A 16,432-nucleotide genomic window follows, 5' to 3' on the forward strand; every position below is an offset into this window, starting at 1 on the left:
CCTAACACACCAAACAGACACACACAGGGTGTCAAGCAGTGACAGGGCTTTTTTAAAGAGATGGGAATTAAAAGAATAAAGTGAGTTCTGGAATAGCTTTTTCCAAAGGTTATTGCCCAAACAATCTGGTTATGCTGTCCCTAAATCTTGAACTAAGTAAAAACCAAACCAAAAAACAAACAACAACAAAAACAAACAAACAAAACCCCCCAAGAAACCCTAGTTCTTAAATGAGATGTGCAGGTGACCAGCACGCTGCGTTTTGGTAACAGTTTCTTCACCTCCCATGCAGAGAATTCACCCTTGGGCAACTTCTGATGGCCATGGAAGACTGGGTGGGTGATATTCCCTTAATTTTCTAGACGACTCCTATTTTATCATATTACACATGCGTTTTGGCACTACTGACACCACCGACATTTAATGGAATCATTTGGGATTTTTTTTCTCCCTCAGTCACAATATGGCTGTGGCCAGCAGAGGGGAATCCATATCAAGGACGTCTCCCGCATTCTGGCTGAAGAAACACAGTGACATACTTTGAAATTACAAGATCCACTGTACATGCGTCCCTCTGAAGGGTGTGCACACTCTTGACTCAGGCAAATTCAAGGGTCAGATTACCTGAAGTTGGTAGAAATGCTGAGATTTAAGCATGGCCACCGAAAGGAGTGATATAGGACCACACCCAGCGACTCACTTCCACAGTGGAAGGGAAAGATAGAGGACACGAAAGATAGAAAGCACGGACTCCGAAGAAAGTCGGAACCATGAGCGCTCCCAAGGATGTCTGTGGAATCTCACAGTTTGGACAGACTGGGTCTTCGTCCAGACCCATCTGTGGAAGAGATGGGGCTGATAGCTGAATTCATCCTCATGCATTTTTCCTGGCTTCTTATTTTGCAGTTAAGTTCATACCTCGAACTTGGCATGGCTCAGCCTTCCTCTCTTTAAGCTTTCTTGAGCAGGCCATGAATATCTTATTTGGTTTCAATTCATACATTCAGTTGAAGAGAAGTGACCAACGGGGTCCAAAGAGGGGTTTAGAGAAATGGAACTACCCAGCTGACAGCTTTTGGTGATGGCAGGACAGGACAAAAATGTAATGTAATATCTCAGCTAAATGGATTTGGACATTTCATCTGGTGGAAAAGAGAGAGAGGCTGCCACCCTTCCCAAAGCCAAGGGTCCAGTGAAAGAAATTCTACTTGTCTGGTTAACCCAAGGTCAGGTTCTGAATACCTGGCTCGAGGCAAATAGCACCTTCCTGATGTCAGAAGCAAGGACAAGGCAAATATAAAGTCACACTGGCACTGTCCCTCCTGTGCTCACCCTTCTACCTCTAAACCCAACTTCTGAGACCTTTCTAAGAGAATCCTTTGGCCACTGAGCTTTGAGCAGAGCCGGTAATATCTTCTGGAAAAGCATGCACATTTGTAAGACATGTATCCAGGGCCACCTCCCTGTAACCAGGCAGCACATGCTTCAAGAAAGGAGACCTCGTGGGAATTTTCTGGGTGTGTTTGCAGTGCTGATCTCTAAGGAGGAATGGAGGGGGCCGGGGAGAGGGCTGGAGCCCAGGCAGTAGGAAGAAAAGAGTCAGAGTGACTGAGGTGCTTGTTAAAACATTAGAGGGGGCTGTGGGGAGATTTCTTAAGACTGAGCTTCCTGAAGCTCAGCTCAGGGTTGATTTGACCTCAATTCTGGTTTAAGCCCTTTGGGGAATCTTTCCCACCCTCGGTGCCGACAGGGAAGATATGGCGCCACCAGCTTGACTTTGCACGGATGCTGGTGATCTACGGTCTACCTGGAAGATAGGAGCTGGGCCTGCAGTTTGCCTGGAGCCAAACTGGACCCGACGTCAAGCCCAGGCCGACAGGCGTGACTACTTCTCGCAGGCCAGTGAGAAGACTGGTGAGGTGGGAGGTGGAACACACAGCCCTTCCCCGGCTTAGTCACCACGGTGGCCTCCATTCCCATTCATGGTTCTCCGGACACCCTGAAGCGAAAGCCATACAAAACAATTCCCCCGAAATGGAAAACGAAACCCCGTAACAAAACACTTCTTCTCCCTTCATTCCCATCCCGACCCCGCTCCCTCTGGCCTACACCCTGAATACTCACGAGAGAACACTTTATCTATACAAAATTAATTAGAAAACAAAATATTTACATATGAAATAAACACCATCTTGATTTCTGTCACCAGTGGAGACGACAGAGCCCCCTTTGTTCTAGATTGCTGTTCGCTAGGTTAGTTGGTTTGGTTTTTTTATTTGAAAGGGATGAGGTAAGAGGAAGAGTGAGGGAGGAGCCCCTGACCCGGGACCGAGTCGGGGCGAAGAATGTTTGACGGCCCTTCGCCTTCGTCCTCCTGGAGACGTCTCACGCCCTCTGTCCTCTCTCTCCAAGTCCTTCCTTGAATCTAAGGTAAAGCACTCCGTGCTCCTCTCTCCAAATCTGTGAGAGGTTCAGCCCCTTGCCCCCAGGTTTGTTTTAGAAAGAAAACAAAGCTTTACAAGGCCTTCGGTTGGCTTGAAAATGAAAGATACTGAGGTAAAAACCAAGGAGGAGAGCGGGGGCGGCAGTCAAGGGCTGGGGGGTGAGGAAGGGTGGTGAGTCGGGGCGGGTGGGACTTGAAGAGACATGGCAGCTTCCTTCCAGAGGAGGATGAGCACCTTTCTGGTTTATGTGTCCTGTGTGCAACATGGAGATCCTGCAGCCAAGCTTCCACACTGACCTGGCTCTTTGGCTGCCATCCCGGGTAAGGGGAGGATGGCAGGACAGTGGAACTGACCCATGGAACACGCCTACCCCAAGTTTCAGGACTGGCAGTGACAAGCATTCGTTTCCAACTGCGAGTGAAGGGGGTATCACGTCTGCCAGTGCCCTCATCCCTGGAGTTTTATATGTATATATATATATATATATATTTTTTTTTATTCTTGACTGGTACAATCTGGGAGGGGAAGGAGGTGTTGCAGGAGGGTGGAGGGGTTTCTACAGAGAGTGTCCACACTGGGTTCAGCGTCAAATCCTCAGGGAGCCAGACCCAGTGGGGTAGCGGGGGAGTCCCTTCTCGCCTCCCGTCCCCACTTCCGAACTGCTTTCCCTTCCCTCCACTGTTTCCCGAGCTGTACTCATGGAGCAAGCTCATGCCTCTTCACTGGCTGTTCCATGTCGGTTGTGGCCAATTCAGGGGGGGTAACAAGCCTGCTCTTCCAGCTCCAGGTTAAGTAAGAAGGGATCAAAGCATTGAAAACATCCCCCTCTCTCACTTACCCGACCATAAAGGACCCCCCTGTCCTTCAAAGCCTTACTTAGCTCCTCCCCACAAACTGGCCAGCTGAGGGTCTAAAAAGCTCAGACGAGCTCTGTACAATCTTCTGCCCTCAGGTATGGGCCAAAAGAATCCTGGTTGCTTCTACTTCCCTTTAGCCTTCCTGGAAAGTTCTTGGCCAAAACTGGTGGGATGTATTGGCAACCATGGAGGAATTATTTTTGTACGTTGCCCATGTAGGATTGTTCACCCACGTTTTTGTCTAGACCACAGGAACTTCTCCGTCAAGAACTTCCATTCTCTTCATTTGGGAAGGGTGAAGGGGAGAGACAGCCAAAATTCAGGTAACACAGGACCATCTCTGTTTGTATATAAGCCAAAACAAGCCCGGTGCTTAGGGATATTAAAAGAAACAACACTATGAGTCAAGGCTGCCTTCTCCGCGTGAAAAGGCCTGATGACAGGCGTGTATAGACAACACGTGTGCAAGTGTATATCAACACACATGCACACGCAGTCCCTCCTTCCTTGCCTCTAATGCACCATGAAACACTGCTCTGATGTATCTTCCATCATCCGCCAATGACCTTTCATTCCAGTTCACTACCAGTTAAGTCTCATGAAATTGAAGCAAACTTTTCTTTTTTTTTTTTTGGCTTATATAGAAACACACGTGGCTTCCCACCCTCTGCTTGGCGCACGATCCCCAAACACACGCCATCTAAGCAACAAGAATTTAGCAAAAGCCTCTTTTCATTCACAGGCAGTATGCTAAAGGAGCTTATTGGGGCACTTTTGCTTCCTCACCTAAACGTAAAGATCAGTTCGGGGAGTGCTATCCTGCGCTCCCGTGGCCTCCTCCCGCTTCTCCGTGCTTCACTCGAAGTGGGTGGCAAAGAGTCCTTCCACGCTAGGAGGAAGCTCGCGTGGGGCCACTTCCTTCAACCACTCCGCCCTCGCCGGCTGAGCGAGCCCACCGTATCCTCTCGCGAGAACTGGGAACTGGAAGGATGGACAGACCGGGAAGGAGGAGGGGGCTGGAAAGGGAGCAGAGATGGTTCTGGTCACCAGGGTCGCCCTCAGAAGGAATCAGAACTCCAGGATCCCATAAATAAATGAAAACGACAAGAAAGGAGCAAATGGGAACCAAGTTCACCCCCGTCACCCTCTGTGACATGCGCACCACACGTCCACAGCCCCGACCCTCCCGTACCCACCTTCGCCTCTCTCTTCCCTCACTCAGACATCAGACTCAATACTAGACAGTTTCTCATACACATGCCCATTGCTGGAGCCATTGAAAGCCCTGGGGTTTTTGTTGTTAGGCACACAGGGATTGGACTGGTTCCCTATACAGATGTCTTTCTGGAAACGGCCTGGTACAGCCCCGTGCAGGGCCGACACCACTGGCTTGTTGGTGACAAGGGCACGGAAGTCCGGCCTGGCCTTCGGCACCCCTGCCACCGTGGGCTGCCTGAAGAAGTAGGATTTGCTGCCGTGGAGCAAGCACTGGTCGTCCCCGAAAGTGGGGATGAAAGGGTTCTGCGTGACCCGGTCCGGGTAGAGCGACTTGCTGAGCATGTAGCTGCCGCCGCCGCCGCCGCCGCTGCCGCCGCCGCCGCCGCCGGGGTTGCCATGGTTGCCGTGGTGGTGATGTCCCGCGGCCGGCGCCGCCGCCTTGCCGTTGCCGAAAGCGCTCTCGCCCGCTGGCATCTCAAACATGTGCGCATAGGGACTGCCGTCCAGGAAGCGGCCCTTGTCTTTCAGGCTCACGCTGCGCGGGGCCAGGGTGGCCTCCTCTTTCTGCAGGTCCACGAAGGTGTCGTAGGAGTGCTGGCGCCGCAGCTTGTTCCGGGTCTTCTTCTGCGCCTTGGAGTTGGTCGGGCTCTGGGGGTACTTGGCGGCGGACGCGCTGGACGTCACGGCCACTGGCGCGGCTGGCTGGTCCAGCTCCTGCAGGGAGTTGTCCTCGCTGATGTCGTACAGGTTGCCGGCCTTCTTGCACGCCTCGCAGCGGATGCACGCCTGCCGGCCCGAGTTCTGCCCGGCCACCGTGCTCGAGTAGTTGTGCAGCTTGGACGGGCAGCTGCGGCAGAAGTTGCCCCCGGAGCGTTCCTCCCAGTCCACGCTGGTCAGGTTCTTCTCCCAGGGGGCCGGGACCCCGCCGACTCCGCCGTGCTTGTCACCCGGCCCGTGCTTGAGGTGCGACCGGTTGGTGCAGGGCCCTCCTCCGCCGACCGAGTCGCGCTTGAAGTCCTCGCCGCGCTCCTTGTAGATGTCGGTCAGGTCCACGTGCTCCCAGTGCGGCGAGGTCTCCTTGGTGCGGAACTGGTCCAGGTAGAAGTCCCGCAGCCCCTCCTTGTCCCTGAAGTAGCGCTTGTGGTCGGGGGAGCGGGGCGGCCGGCGGCGGTAGGCCAGCTCGATCTCGTCGAACTCGCGGCGGGACTTGGCCGAGGCCGGCCGCTTCTTCAGGCTGTCCTTGTACTGCTGCTTCCGCCTCTTGGCCGCGTTGCCCTCGATGTTGCCGTAGGTGACCGTATGCGTGGAGATGTCCGACACGTCGGAGCGGATCAGGTCGTCGTGGCCGCCGTAGCGGTCGCTCTTGAACGAGAACTTGCCGTACAGGTCGCTGAGCTGGCTGTGCTTGGAGGAGGGGAGGCCGATGTCCAGGGGCTTCTTGCCGAGGGACCTGGGCTGCGTGGTGAAGGGCGGGTTGTCGCAGTCGTAGAGCCCGTCGATGGAGCTGGTGCTGCCGATGCTGTGCGGCCGGTGGTGGGGGTCCTGGTACGCGTTGCTGTCCTTCAGCTGCAGGTTGCCGAAAGTCCTCTCCACCTCGCTGATGTAGTCGCTGAAGAGGTTCTCCTCGCAGGGCGGGTTGTTGTAGGATTTGCAGTCCGAGTGCGTGAAGCTGCGGCGGTGCTCGGAGATGTCGTAGACGGACGACTCGCGGCGGATGAAGTCCAGGGCGCTCTGTGGGGAGCCGTTCACGCCGGACAGGTTGGCCATGTTCTTGGCCGTGCGGAGCAGACGCAGGATGTTGGAGTGTGTGTTGTTCATGGTCGCGGTGGGGGAATTCATCACGGATTGGCGCTCCTCGATGGCCACCCCGTGGATGCAGCTGTAGATACCCTGGAGGGAGGATGGGACCGGTTAGGTCTCCGGCGAGGCAGGAAGTGACCATAAAGAGCACCCCCCAACCAACCCACCACTGACTGCCCCAGTGGATGAGAAAAGTCAGAGAAGACCTGAAAGAGATGGTCTTACACACTCAGAGAAACATACGGCTAGAAGTTGCCTGCCTCATCCCCCTGCATTTTGCAAGTCGCATCACGAGCTGGCGGCCTGGCGATCCAGAGGGGACATGGCTACACCGAGTGACTCGAGCAAATGGATTCGACTTGCAAGACAGGACATTCTTGCCTAAACTCCACTACTGACTCGAATTGATTTTCCTTTCTGTGCTGAGGTTTTGGTGTCTCAAAAATGAGGCCATGATATCGACTGATAGCAAAAATTATTGTCAGCCTTCTGGAAATCAGTAGCAATGCTCTACAGATGCTGGGGCTTTTCGGCCCTGGCTGGTCACCCTTGGCTGGCAGTAAAGCACAGCGGAGCCCAGGCGCTCACAACTGCCACTCTTTCCCGGCTCTGACAAACTCTGAGCAGCTTTTAGGATTTTGGTCACCAAATCACAGCTGAGCAATTCTCTTCTTGAGCCAAGCGTGAACCAAATTCACAGAGACAATCAGGCAGCCCTGGGGTCAAAGAGGGATTTTTCTCCTGTTGTGCCCTATACCGGGGCAGGAAGGACCTGGGACAGATATCCCCGTACTAGATAGGAATAAAGAATCCCCTTGCTGGGGAGAGGGAAGTGGGGGAGGGATAGATTGGGAGTTTAGGGTTAGCAGATGCAAACTAGTATATATAGGATGGATTAAACAACAAGGTCCTACTGTAGAGCACAGGGAACTACATTCAGTAGCCTGTGATAAACCCTAATGGAAAAAAACTAGGAAAAATAATGCATATATATGGATAACTGAATCACTTCGCTGCGCAGCAGAAATTAACACAACACTGCAAATTAACTGTACTTCAATAAAACAAATAAAAGAATCTTGTAGAATCCTCTCCTTTATTCGCTCTTTAGCTCCTGGTTTCCTCCTTAACGTTTCTCGCTCAGTTACTCTGATGATAAATAATTAATATCTTAACAAATTAGTATTGACTGAGAACTCCCTGTGTGTGGCTCCTTGTGCAGAGCCCTGAAGAGCACTGTCCAGGAGAGGGAAAGGCTTGGGCTCAAGTCTAAAGTCAGGCCAACCTCCTGCCAATCTCTTGCTCCCTGCTTTGAAAGGTGGACACATTTGGAACTTTTCTGCCTGGCAAGGGAAGGTCTCTGCAGAGGAGGTTGTTTGAACTGTATCTTTAAAACTAGGGGGATAAATTTGGAAAGGGGGGATAAATTTGGAAAGGGGTTGTCCCATTGGAGGGGGATGAGAGGAGAGAAGATTAGAAAGGAGAATGGCAGCTAAATGGGAAAGAAGGAAGATCTGCATATGATAAGCCTCAGTTTCCCCGAGGCAGCAGTGAGATAAGAGATCTTTAAGAGAAGGTTCCTCTACTTTCCTTCTCAGGCCTCCTTTCTAACCCTTCTTGATTATAGCCAGGAGAAAATGCATTGTTCCTCTACAGAGCCATTGATTATGTCGAGGGACTACAAATGGGAATTCTATTACAGGTTCCCCCCACTGCTGCCATCCCCCTCTCTGGAGAGATCTCGGGAAGGGCCACGCAGTGCGACGTGGCTCAGGGCCCACAAGTCCCAACCTCCTGCTCCCAGGTAACTGAATGGCCTGCAGCAACTCACAGTCAGAGAGGACACTTTCTCTATCAACTAAAATACTACAGAAAAATGATCAAAAGATGCAACAATTTAATGAGTACTCCATTTTCTCATATAATTCCATTAGAGACAAAGTTGGTTATTTATGTCTGAAGCCTAGACCTCTATTTGAAGAGGACATTTGAGTTCACCTCTCATGAATGAATCCCAAAACTTTATTAACAAATTCAAAAGAAGTCTTTTTTTGTTTGTTTTTTAGCTCTTCCCTGTGACCCTCTGTTCATATTCAAAACTGTGCTCAAAATCTCACTTTGGATGAGACACATAGCAGAGAACTAAATAAAGAACAACTTGAGTTATACTCTTGCTCCAATTAAGGCAGTTTCTGGAATGCAAATGTCTTATAGGTCAGGACTTATTTCTGAAGGTCCTGTTAAGCTCTTTAACTCCCCAAACTCACACATGGTTAAAACATAGAGCAGGATGGTGAAATTACCAACAATATACTTTTGGATGTCAGAATAAGAGAGATATATTTCATGATCTAAATAGAAATGTGATTTTTTAAAAGGATTAAATGATTAATCCAACCGCTGCAGAATTAACTAATGGTGATGAAAGGCATCTGGGAAAAGGCCAAATGTTTCATTTTGATACATCTGCCAGTTCTTATTGAGAACCAAATGCCCAAACCCCACACAGAAATCTGTTTCTTGAAGGAAAAACTGCATCACCTGTTTTTAGAGCCACTTGAAATTATGTCATCCCACCCCCCTGGGGAAATGTACATGATGTGGCTTCTCGCTTTAGCAGCCTCAGGCTGGAGTTAGTGCCCTCCTGGGTCTCTGTGCTCTGCACAGTGAGCTGTCTTTCCCAAGCTCCAAGCAACTAAATCAAAGCACTTACTCTGCTGATGGAGAAGACCATGCCAGGCTTGCCAGAACACACACCCATAAAGCAGTGCCTGAACTGCCAATAGAAGAGGTGTTCGCAAATGAAGGTGATGAGGCTGAGAGCCATGGCGGCCCCCAGCATGTAGAAGACGCCCGCCATGTTGTCAATGTCCAGCTGGCTGCTCATGACCTCATTCTTCTCATTGTGGCAGATGCCCGTGAGCCACAGAGCTTCCAGCTCCTCCATCTCCCCTGGGGGTGGGGCGGGAAGGAGAACAGGCAGAGAGAGGCGAGAGGGGAGGAGTAGAGAGAGGGGGTGAGAGGGGTGTTGGGGAAAGGAGAGGAAAACATGAGAGAGAAAGAGAGAAGGAGACATAAAGAAAGAAAACCAACAGAGAAAGTTAGTGATTTTATTAAATACCGTTATGTAGGAACTTATCAATGTATTCAGGTATTCAGTGAAAACATAATGGGGATACCACCAGTGACACAAAGATAGGAGACATTACCTGTGTGCCCCATTACCTACCCAGTGTAAACTGGTATATAAACAATCAGTATGACAAGCTAGATGCAGGTCACAAGAGCTGCTTGAATTAGTGAGAGTAATTTTGCAGATGGGTGGCCAGTGGGTTTTCATGAGGAATGTAGGACTTGGAGGTGGGCATGGTGAATGGCTGAATTTTAATTTATATTGCACAAAAAGGCACTCCAGGCAGCAGAAATAGCATGATCAAGGGGAGGAAGGTAGAAAATCACGAGGCGTATTTGGGAAAGGCAGGCAGAACGAATCAAACAGAGTAACCGTAGACAAAGGAAGCCGAATACAAAAGGTTGATGCAAGATCGCTGAGGGCCTGAGTACCAGACTAAAGCGCTTTGAGCTTTTTGTTGTTGTTGTAGACAGTGAGGAACAACATAACCGAACAAGCGATTCAGAAAAGTGCTCTCAAAAAATGTGCAGGGCTTCCCTGGTGGCGCAGTGGTTGAGGGTCCGCCTGCCAATGCAGGGGACACGGGTTCGTGTCCCAGTCCGGGAAGATCCCACATGCCGCGGAGCGGCTGGGCCCGTGAGCCATGGCCGCTGAGCCTGCGTGTCCGGAGCCTGTGGTCCGCAACGGGAGAGGCCACAACAGTGAGAGGCCCGTGTACCGAAAAAAAAAAAAATGTGTAAAGCAGATTGGGTGGGGGGAGGAGAGACAGAGACATGTCGGCAGAGAGACTGATTGATTCCTTAGAGGCCCTCAGGCTTCCTGATCTCCTGTTGAAAATATAAATATTCACAGTAAAAGGGAGGAAGCTGCAGTAAAATGAGACCACGAAATTCAGACCTGCCTCCTTTTAACGCTGCTTAAGGAAGTTTTGCTTAATTCAAGTCATGCCAGGTTACAATAACCTTGATCCACTTCAGTGGATACCAGGAATTAGAAAGGTAGAAATTGTAGACAAAAGGAAAAGGACAGAAACCATATGCCCGAGAATGCATCTAATTCCAGAGAAGCGAAAATCTGAAAACCTCATGAAGAAAACTGCCTGTTCCAATAGTTCCAGTTTGGTTCAAAATGTGAACCTTGTCTGAATAATCTGACCGAAGCCCTGGCCACTTCTGCAAATCGTCTCTACGGCTGCTCTTCCTCATGGATAGAGGCCCCTTTAAGTGCCTTTAAGTGACAGCTGCATTACAATGACAGAAACTCTTATACCAAACAGGCTTGTAACACTCCACCTAGAACCCCCCTCCTCTTTCCAATGTTAATCAAATCACTTTTTACTCATTTCTTGGATCAAACTCTGATTTTCCTAACTAGGGAACAACTGACCTCACCCAGAGTCTGCCAATCTCCCTATGCTCTTCTGCTGCTTCTTGCATCCCTAACAGCAAAGATTCTGCAGACAGAACTTAGGGAACCGCTTGGTTGATGGCCTGTGAGGCCAAGTAGAGTCAGGCTGCTCATCTGTAACTGGATTAGCTTCTGTGAGACGAACAGGAGGAGTAGGTGCTTTAGACAATAAAGCGAAGAGGGATGTGGAAGGTGTGAGTGTAATGAAACAGGAGATGAGGTTTCCTCAAAGCAAGCTGTCTGTTCAGTCTGCTGCGAGAATCATTCTGGGGAGTGAGTGCCTTCCAGTGTCTGCCTCTGAGGACCCTGGCCCTGCTTCCTACCTCTTCCAGAGGGAAAAGCAAGATGGGAGAGGGAAGGATGAGCCGATGGCCACGTGTGGATTTCTCTGCCCTTTCTCTGGACCCAGGGAGAGCAGAGACCTTTCTAAAATTTCATCCACTGCTCTGGCCACATGTGAGAAGACTGCTTGGGGAACTTCTGATCCCAGCCCCTCTTACTTTATCCGAGGGTTTGATCATACCCTGCAATCCTGAAACACACCTCCTTGACTGACTAATCCTCTCCCCCAAATTTCACCCTGGGTTGGATTGTATAACCACGCCCCACTGCCCCCCGCAGTTCCTTTGTTGAAGTCCTAACTCCCAGTACCTTGAAATGTGACTTTATTTGGAAGTAGGGTAATTGCAGATGTAACTGGTTAAGATGAGGTCACCTGGATACGGTGGGCTCCTAATCCCATATAACTGGTATCCTTAAAAAGGGAGGGAATCAGACACAGACGTGTACAGAGGGAAAACATGCACACAGGGAGAAAGCCATGTGAACAGGAAGGCAGAGCAGGGGTGATGCGTCTACAAGACAAGGAACGCTGTAGATTGCCAGCAAACCACCATGAGCTTAGGGGAGAGGCATGGAGCGGATTCTCCCTCGAGTGCCTCATTAGGAACCAAAGCCAACACTTTGATCTTAGGGTTCAGGCCTCCAGAACCTTGGGCCAAATGTCTGTTGTTTAAGTCACTCAGATTGTGGTACTTTGTTACAAAGCGTTAGGAAACTAATAATATATACCCTCCAAATCTCCTAGTATACTGTGAAATGCTTTTTTGGAAATGCAGAGGTTAGAGGGATGAGGAAGGAAGCAGGGTTGATGTTTCGGACTGGCCATCGGAAGAGGCCAAATAGGCACTGTCCCTTTCTTTAACTTACCATCTCCGAAGAGCTGCAGGATAGCAAGGTCCACCTGGCGCTTCCATCCAGAATCCTTTTGGATGGCAATGCCATAACCAGTGGAAGCAAAGACCTTTCCGCTGCCAATGGTGACCAGCTTGCAGCCTTCGTCTCTGCCTGCCATGTAGTTCAGCACTGCTGCATCGTAGATGAAGGCATCCAGTTTCCTGTGCGAGTAAAAAACAAACAAAGCAAGTCCAGTGGAGGAATTTTAGTACAAAACTACCAATGGGGTCATTAATAGGAAGCAGTAGGGCTCCAGCAGACTATGGGGGGGAAGTGGCTCAAAGTAAGGCTCAAGGTGGAACCCAGCCAGAAACTGAAGCCTAAATCCCAGGCTGTTCTTTGTGTGATTTCAGGTTGAAAGGAGGAGTTCTCTCCCTCCCACTGGGAATGATGAGCATGTAAGCTGGGTCTGAAGCCAACTCCTAAGCTGTGTCTGAAAGGAGAAGGAGTAAAAAGGAATCAATAAAAATAATAACAGAAATAATGAAAAGGAAACATCACAATGGTAACAACAAATAGCACGGGTTAGACTTATACACCATTTTTCATTTCTCCGTTCATTACAGTCCAGAGTCGGGTAAGTGTAGGTAGACGTGTAGCACTAGATGGGCAATGCGTTTTTTGCAGTCAGAAGGGTTTCAATATTCTGTTTTGCAGCGCAAGGAGAGAGGTGAGTCATTGGGGCTGGTGGCAGCACAAGCTTGTGTCAAGAGCAAATGTGTGAAACCACAAGCCAATGCAGCATGCAGGGGAATTCAGAGGTCTCAAATTCCCAAACGTATGAGAATCTCATTGTACATACTGTGCTTTTCAAGGAAAGAATATAGAGGGAAGGGGGTAAAGCTAGGGGCAAGGTCAGGAGGGTATAGGTCAGTATTTAAACACATCAAAGGGAGAAGAAGAAATTGATATATTCATATAGGTAATAGAGAGGTCTGCAAGAAAGAAAGGCAGGCATCATCCTCTTCACTTTTACAAGTTAAGTCAGCTTTACTCCTCCTTTAGGAAAAAGAAACCCTTTCTGGCATGTTTAGACACAGAACATTTTTTCAAAAGGCCTGTGAGTATCCTTTAGGAGGGGTGTCCATCAAAAAGCCAAAGCTCTGATTGACAACTGTGATTGTACCAGGGACCAGACTGCCCAGAGTGGTCCAACCCCAAACTCAAATCCCATCTTCTGACTTCATAATGATAAGACAGAGTCTTATCAGACAGGGTGGTTGTTCCAGAACCAGAGCCACCAGGAGGTCTAAGTGTTGCTAGTTAACCTACCACACAGGAAATCAGCTATGAGGCCCCAGGACCCTCAAATTCCAACAACTCTCATGGTCAATTGTCTGTCTTACTCTGCAGCTGTGGCTTCTGAAGGCCAAATGAATGAATGTGGCTGAGATTATGCAAGCAAACATATTTACAGTTCATGAGCTCCCTTTAGTGAACGAACTGAGATTACAGAGCTGGAGCAAAGAATGCCAATTTTGTTGGGATTGGAGATTGGTTAACACATTCTTACTGTGTGTTGTCTAAAAACTTTTACCCTTTCATTGTTTATTTCTCCCTGTCTGTAAGACACCAAAATCATCATTTTCACCTTTTGGTCAGCAGGTCTTTACTTCATGTGTAATGCGTGAATTTTAGCCTTGACTCTCCCCTTTGACTTCTACTTCGATTACATTCTTGTTTCATGTTTACATTAATGCAAGTAGAATACAGTTTATTAAAAATACATAGAAGTGAATAATAGCACGGGAATCTCTGTGCACTGGCCTGAATCACACTGTCACTTTAACTTGGAGATCCATAAAGAGCAAATGCAGCCTTCTTTGCTTTCACATGGTGTGGCACCAGGCATGGCACATCTGATTCCACGTATGTTTACTAAACGTGAGCAACGTATCAAAGATTCTGAGCTTGGAAGCAGTTCTTACCCTGTTTTCAGGGAGAGCAATGCATCGTCCACACCCCTCTGGTTGAACTTCCCCATGTAGGCGTGCATTTCCGCATAGTTATTGCGAATATTCCTCTCCGTGCTGCCGTTGGGCACAGTGCCAAAGCGGAAAGGGGGTGAGAAGTCATTAGGTCTCTGGAACTGGAGACAGAGAGAGAGAGAGAGAGAGAGAGAATATGAGTACTTCAAAAAATGTGAAGAGATATTATGTTAGCATTAGTGGATTTATCATGGAAGAGACAAACAAGAGTTCACCAAATACATTAGCCCTCACTCAGGAGCAGCAATTGCTGTCTGAAAGTGAACTTCAATTCAACTCAATTTATTCCACATTGTTGAGAGCTTTCTATCTGCCCACCCTTGACTTGTATCTGTAACACTTGTGTGCCGCATTTATGCACACTGCACAAAACCAGGGATGATGGAAATGTGCTATTAGCTTAACTGCAGTGGGCTGGTTACCTTTATTTCTGAAAATTGTGTGAAATCTGCTTCCAGGCCCCTTCATTGCACTATCAAGGCTATAGGACCTTAGTGAGGCAAGCTACATCATACTCCTGAAAATCACTTGTTGGATAGCAAATATGTTTTGCTAAGAAGTTTTCTCTTGACCTTGCTTGATGCTTTAAAAGCCCGTATTTATCCTACATGAGTTGTAGGATAAATTGTAAAAGCAAATGCAATTTTAATTATGTTCCCTCTCGTGTTTAAGAACTGAGTGTGGATTACCAGGGCTTAGCATCATCACAAAGTGAAATCTCTTGGATTTTCACCCCTATGACATCAGCTTTATTTCTGGCTATTGCCCTGCAATGAGCAAGTCTTTATGTTGCTTCCTGAACACACAATTGATTCATTTGTACCTTCACAGCCTCATAGAGTCTGTTCCCTCAGCATGAACTCACCTTTCTCCCCGGGCCAATTCATGTCCTTCACTTCAACATGTAACTCAAAGCAATTTCTTCAGGACACTTTCTATGAGTTCTTCCTTCCATCAAGCCTACCCAACAGTGACCCATCAGTACCCTGTGTTCTTGGTTTAGATCATAATCAATACTACAAATTCATTTACGTTCTAAATGAGCTGGTTAAGTTCTGCAAGCTAGTCTCTGATGTAGTCATGAAGCTCTAGATTGAGAGAGATATGGACTGAAGAGCAGCTCTGCCACTTACTACTGTGTGATGTGGGGCAAGTAACAGGCGCTCTCCGTGCATCATTTCCTCATATGTAATAAGGAGACAATAATGTCTACTTTTCAAGAATTTTGTGTGTATTAAATGATACAATGTACAAGAAGTGCATGGCACAGCATCTTGCACACAGCAAGTGCTCAAAGAAGACTCCTTATATTATTTTAAATTCATGTCTATATTCTGCATTCCCTAGTAAACTTCATACTTTCTAAGTTTCTCATTCTATTAGAACAGCAATGATCAGATGGAATGTGACCAGAGTGTGTGGTCATATGTGCTGTGCCTTGGTATAGGAAAGACAATCTAGATATTTGAAGTCCACTTGGTTTCAATACTATACCATTTACAGTGGAAATACATTTGAAAATTTAACTCAGGAGTACTCTGAAGCGTTGGAGCTGTCGGGGCTTCAAGCCATTCTCCTTTCTCCTTCCCTTGACCTGAGACACTCAAGAGCTTCTCAGAATATGGGGATTTCATGGACCACAAAATGTCACGGCACCAGAAACCATAAATGCCATCTTTGTTGCTTAAAGTTGGCCATAGTTAAAAGTAAGATCATGCAGTGGTGTTTGTTAGGTAATCTGAGATGTATCAAAAGACCACTACTTTCTGACTTACCATGGTGTTTTTTGCCATTAAGAGTTTCTGTTTAATTATTTTTAAACAGGTTGTGATTTTTAAGTGAATAAAGACACTATAAAAGAGTCAAAGAATTTTAGAGTTGGATGAGCCACTCAAGGTTAACTAGTCCAAACCTTTCATTTTACAAATGAAGACAGAGGCCCACGGAGGACAAGTAATTTGCTCAGTGTCCCACAGTAGCAGTGATGGCTAATGTTATCAGGAGTCAGTTGGCTTAATTAATAGTATTCCTCATGGTCCCCAGCAGATAACAAGTTTAAAGTAAACAGGGATATGTTTTGTTGGAAGAGACAGAATGCTGTGCATAGAACTGTCAATTAAAACACTTCAGATGTTTGAAAAAAGGTATCCCCCAATCAAAAGTAGAGTAGATAACCATGGCAGGCAGCAGTATAACCAAATAAGCTCCCTTTAATCAGTAATTCCCCACTTTGCTAGGACAATGACAACTGATGCTCACAGTGTCCAAATACCAGGGTCCAAAGTATTTTCTGAAACATCAATGAAAGTTGAAATCATGTCCAGTACAATTCTGGTATAAGTTTTTATG

The 16,432-nt window shown here is 48.0% G+C and overlaps 1 protein-coding gene across 1 annotated transcript in view; it reads right to left on the reverse strand.

Annotated features, from left to right (window-relative positions):
- Window positions 1–4,519: 4,519 nt before the first annotated feature.
- GRIN2B (glutamate ionotropic receptor NMDA type subunit 2B) overlaps window positions 4,520–16,432 on the reverse strand; it is a gene marked incomplete at both ends in the record, with an annotated part of 306,665 nt that continues 294,752 nt past the window's right edge. Inside the window, 4 exons of the mRNA XM_081248303.1 lie at window positions 4,520–6,409; window positions 9,033–9,271; window positions 12,069–12,256; window positions 14,024–14,184. Of these exons, the coding sequence (XP_081104429.1) occupies window positions 4,520–6,409; window positions 9,033–9,271; window positions 12,069–12,256; window positions 14,024–14,184 (2,478 nt within the window). The remainder of the gene's footprint in view (window positions 6,410–9,032; window positions 9,272–12,068; window positions 12,257–14,023; window positions 14,185–16,432) is intronic.

This window comes from Mesoplodon bidens (genome assembly GCF_964165515.1).
Source record: "Mesoplodon bidens genome assembly, chromosome: 11".
In the NCBI taxonomy this organism is placed as follows: domain Eukaryota; kingdom Metazoa; phylum Chordata; class Mammalia; order Artiodactyla; family Ziphiidae; genus Mesoplodon; species Mesoplodon bidens.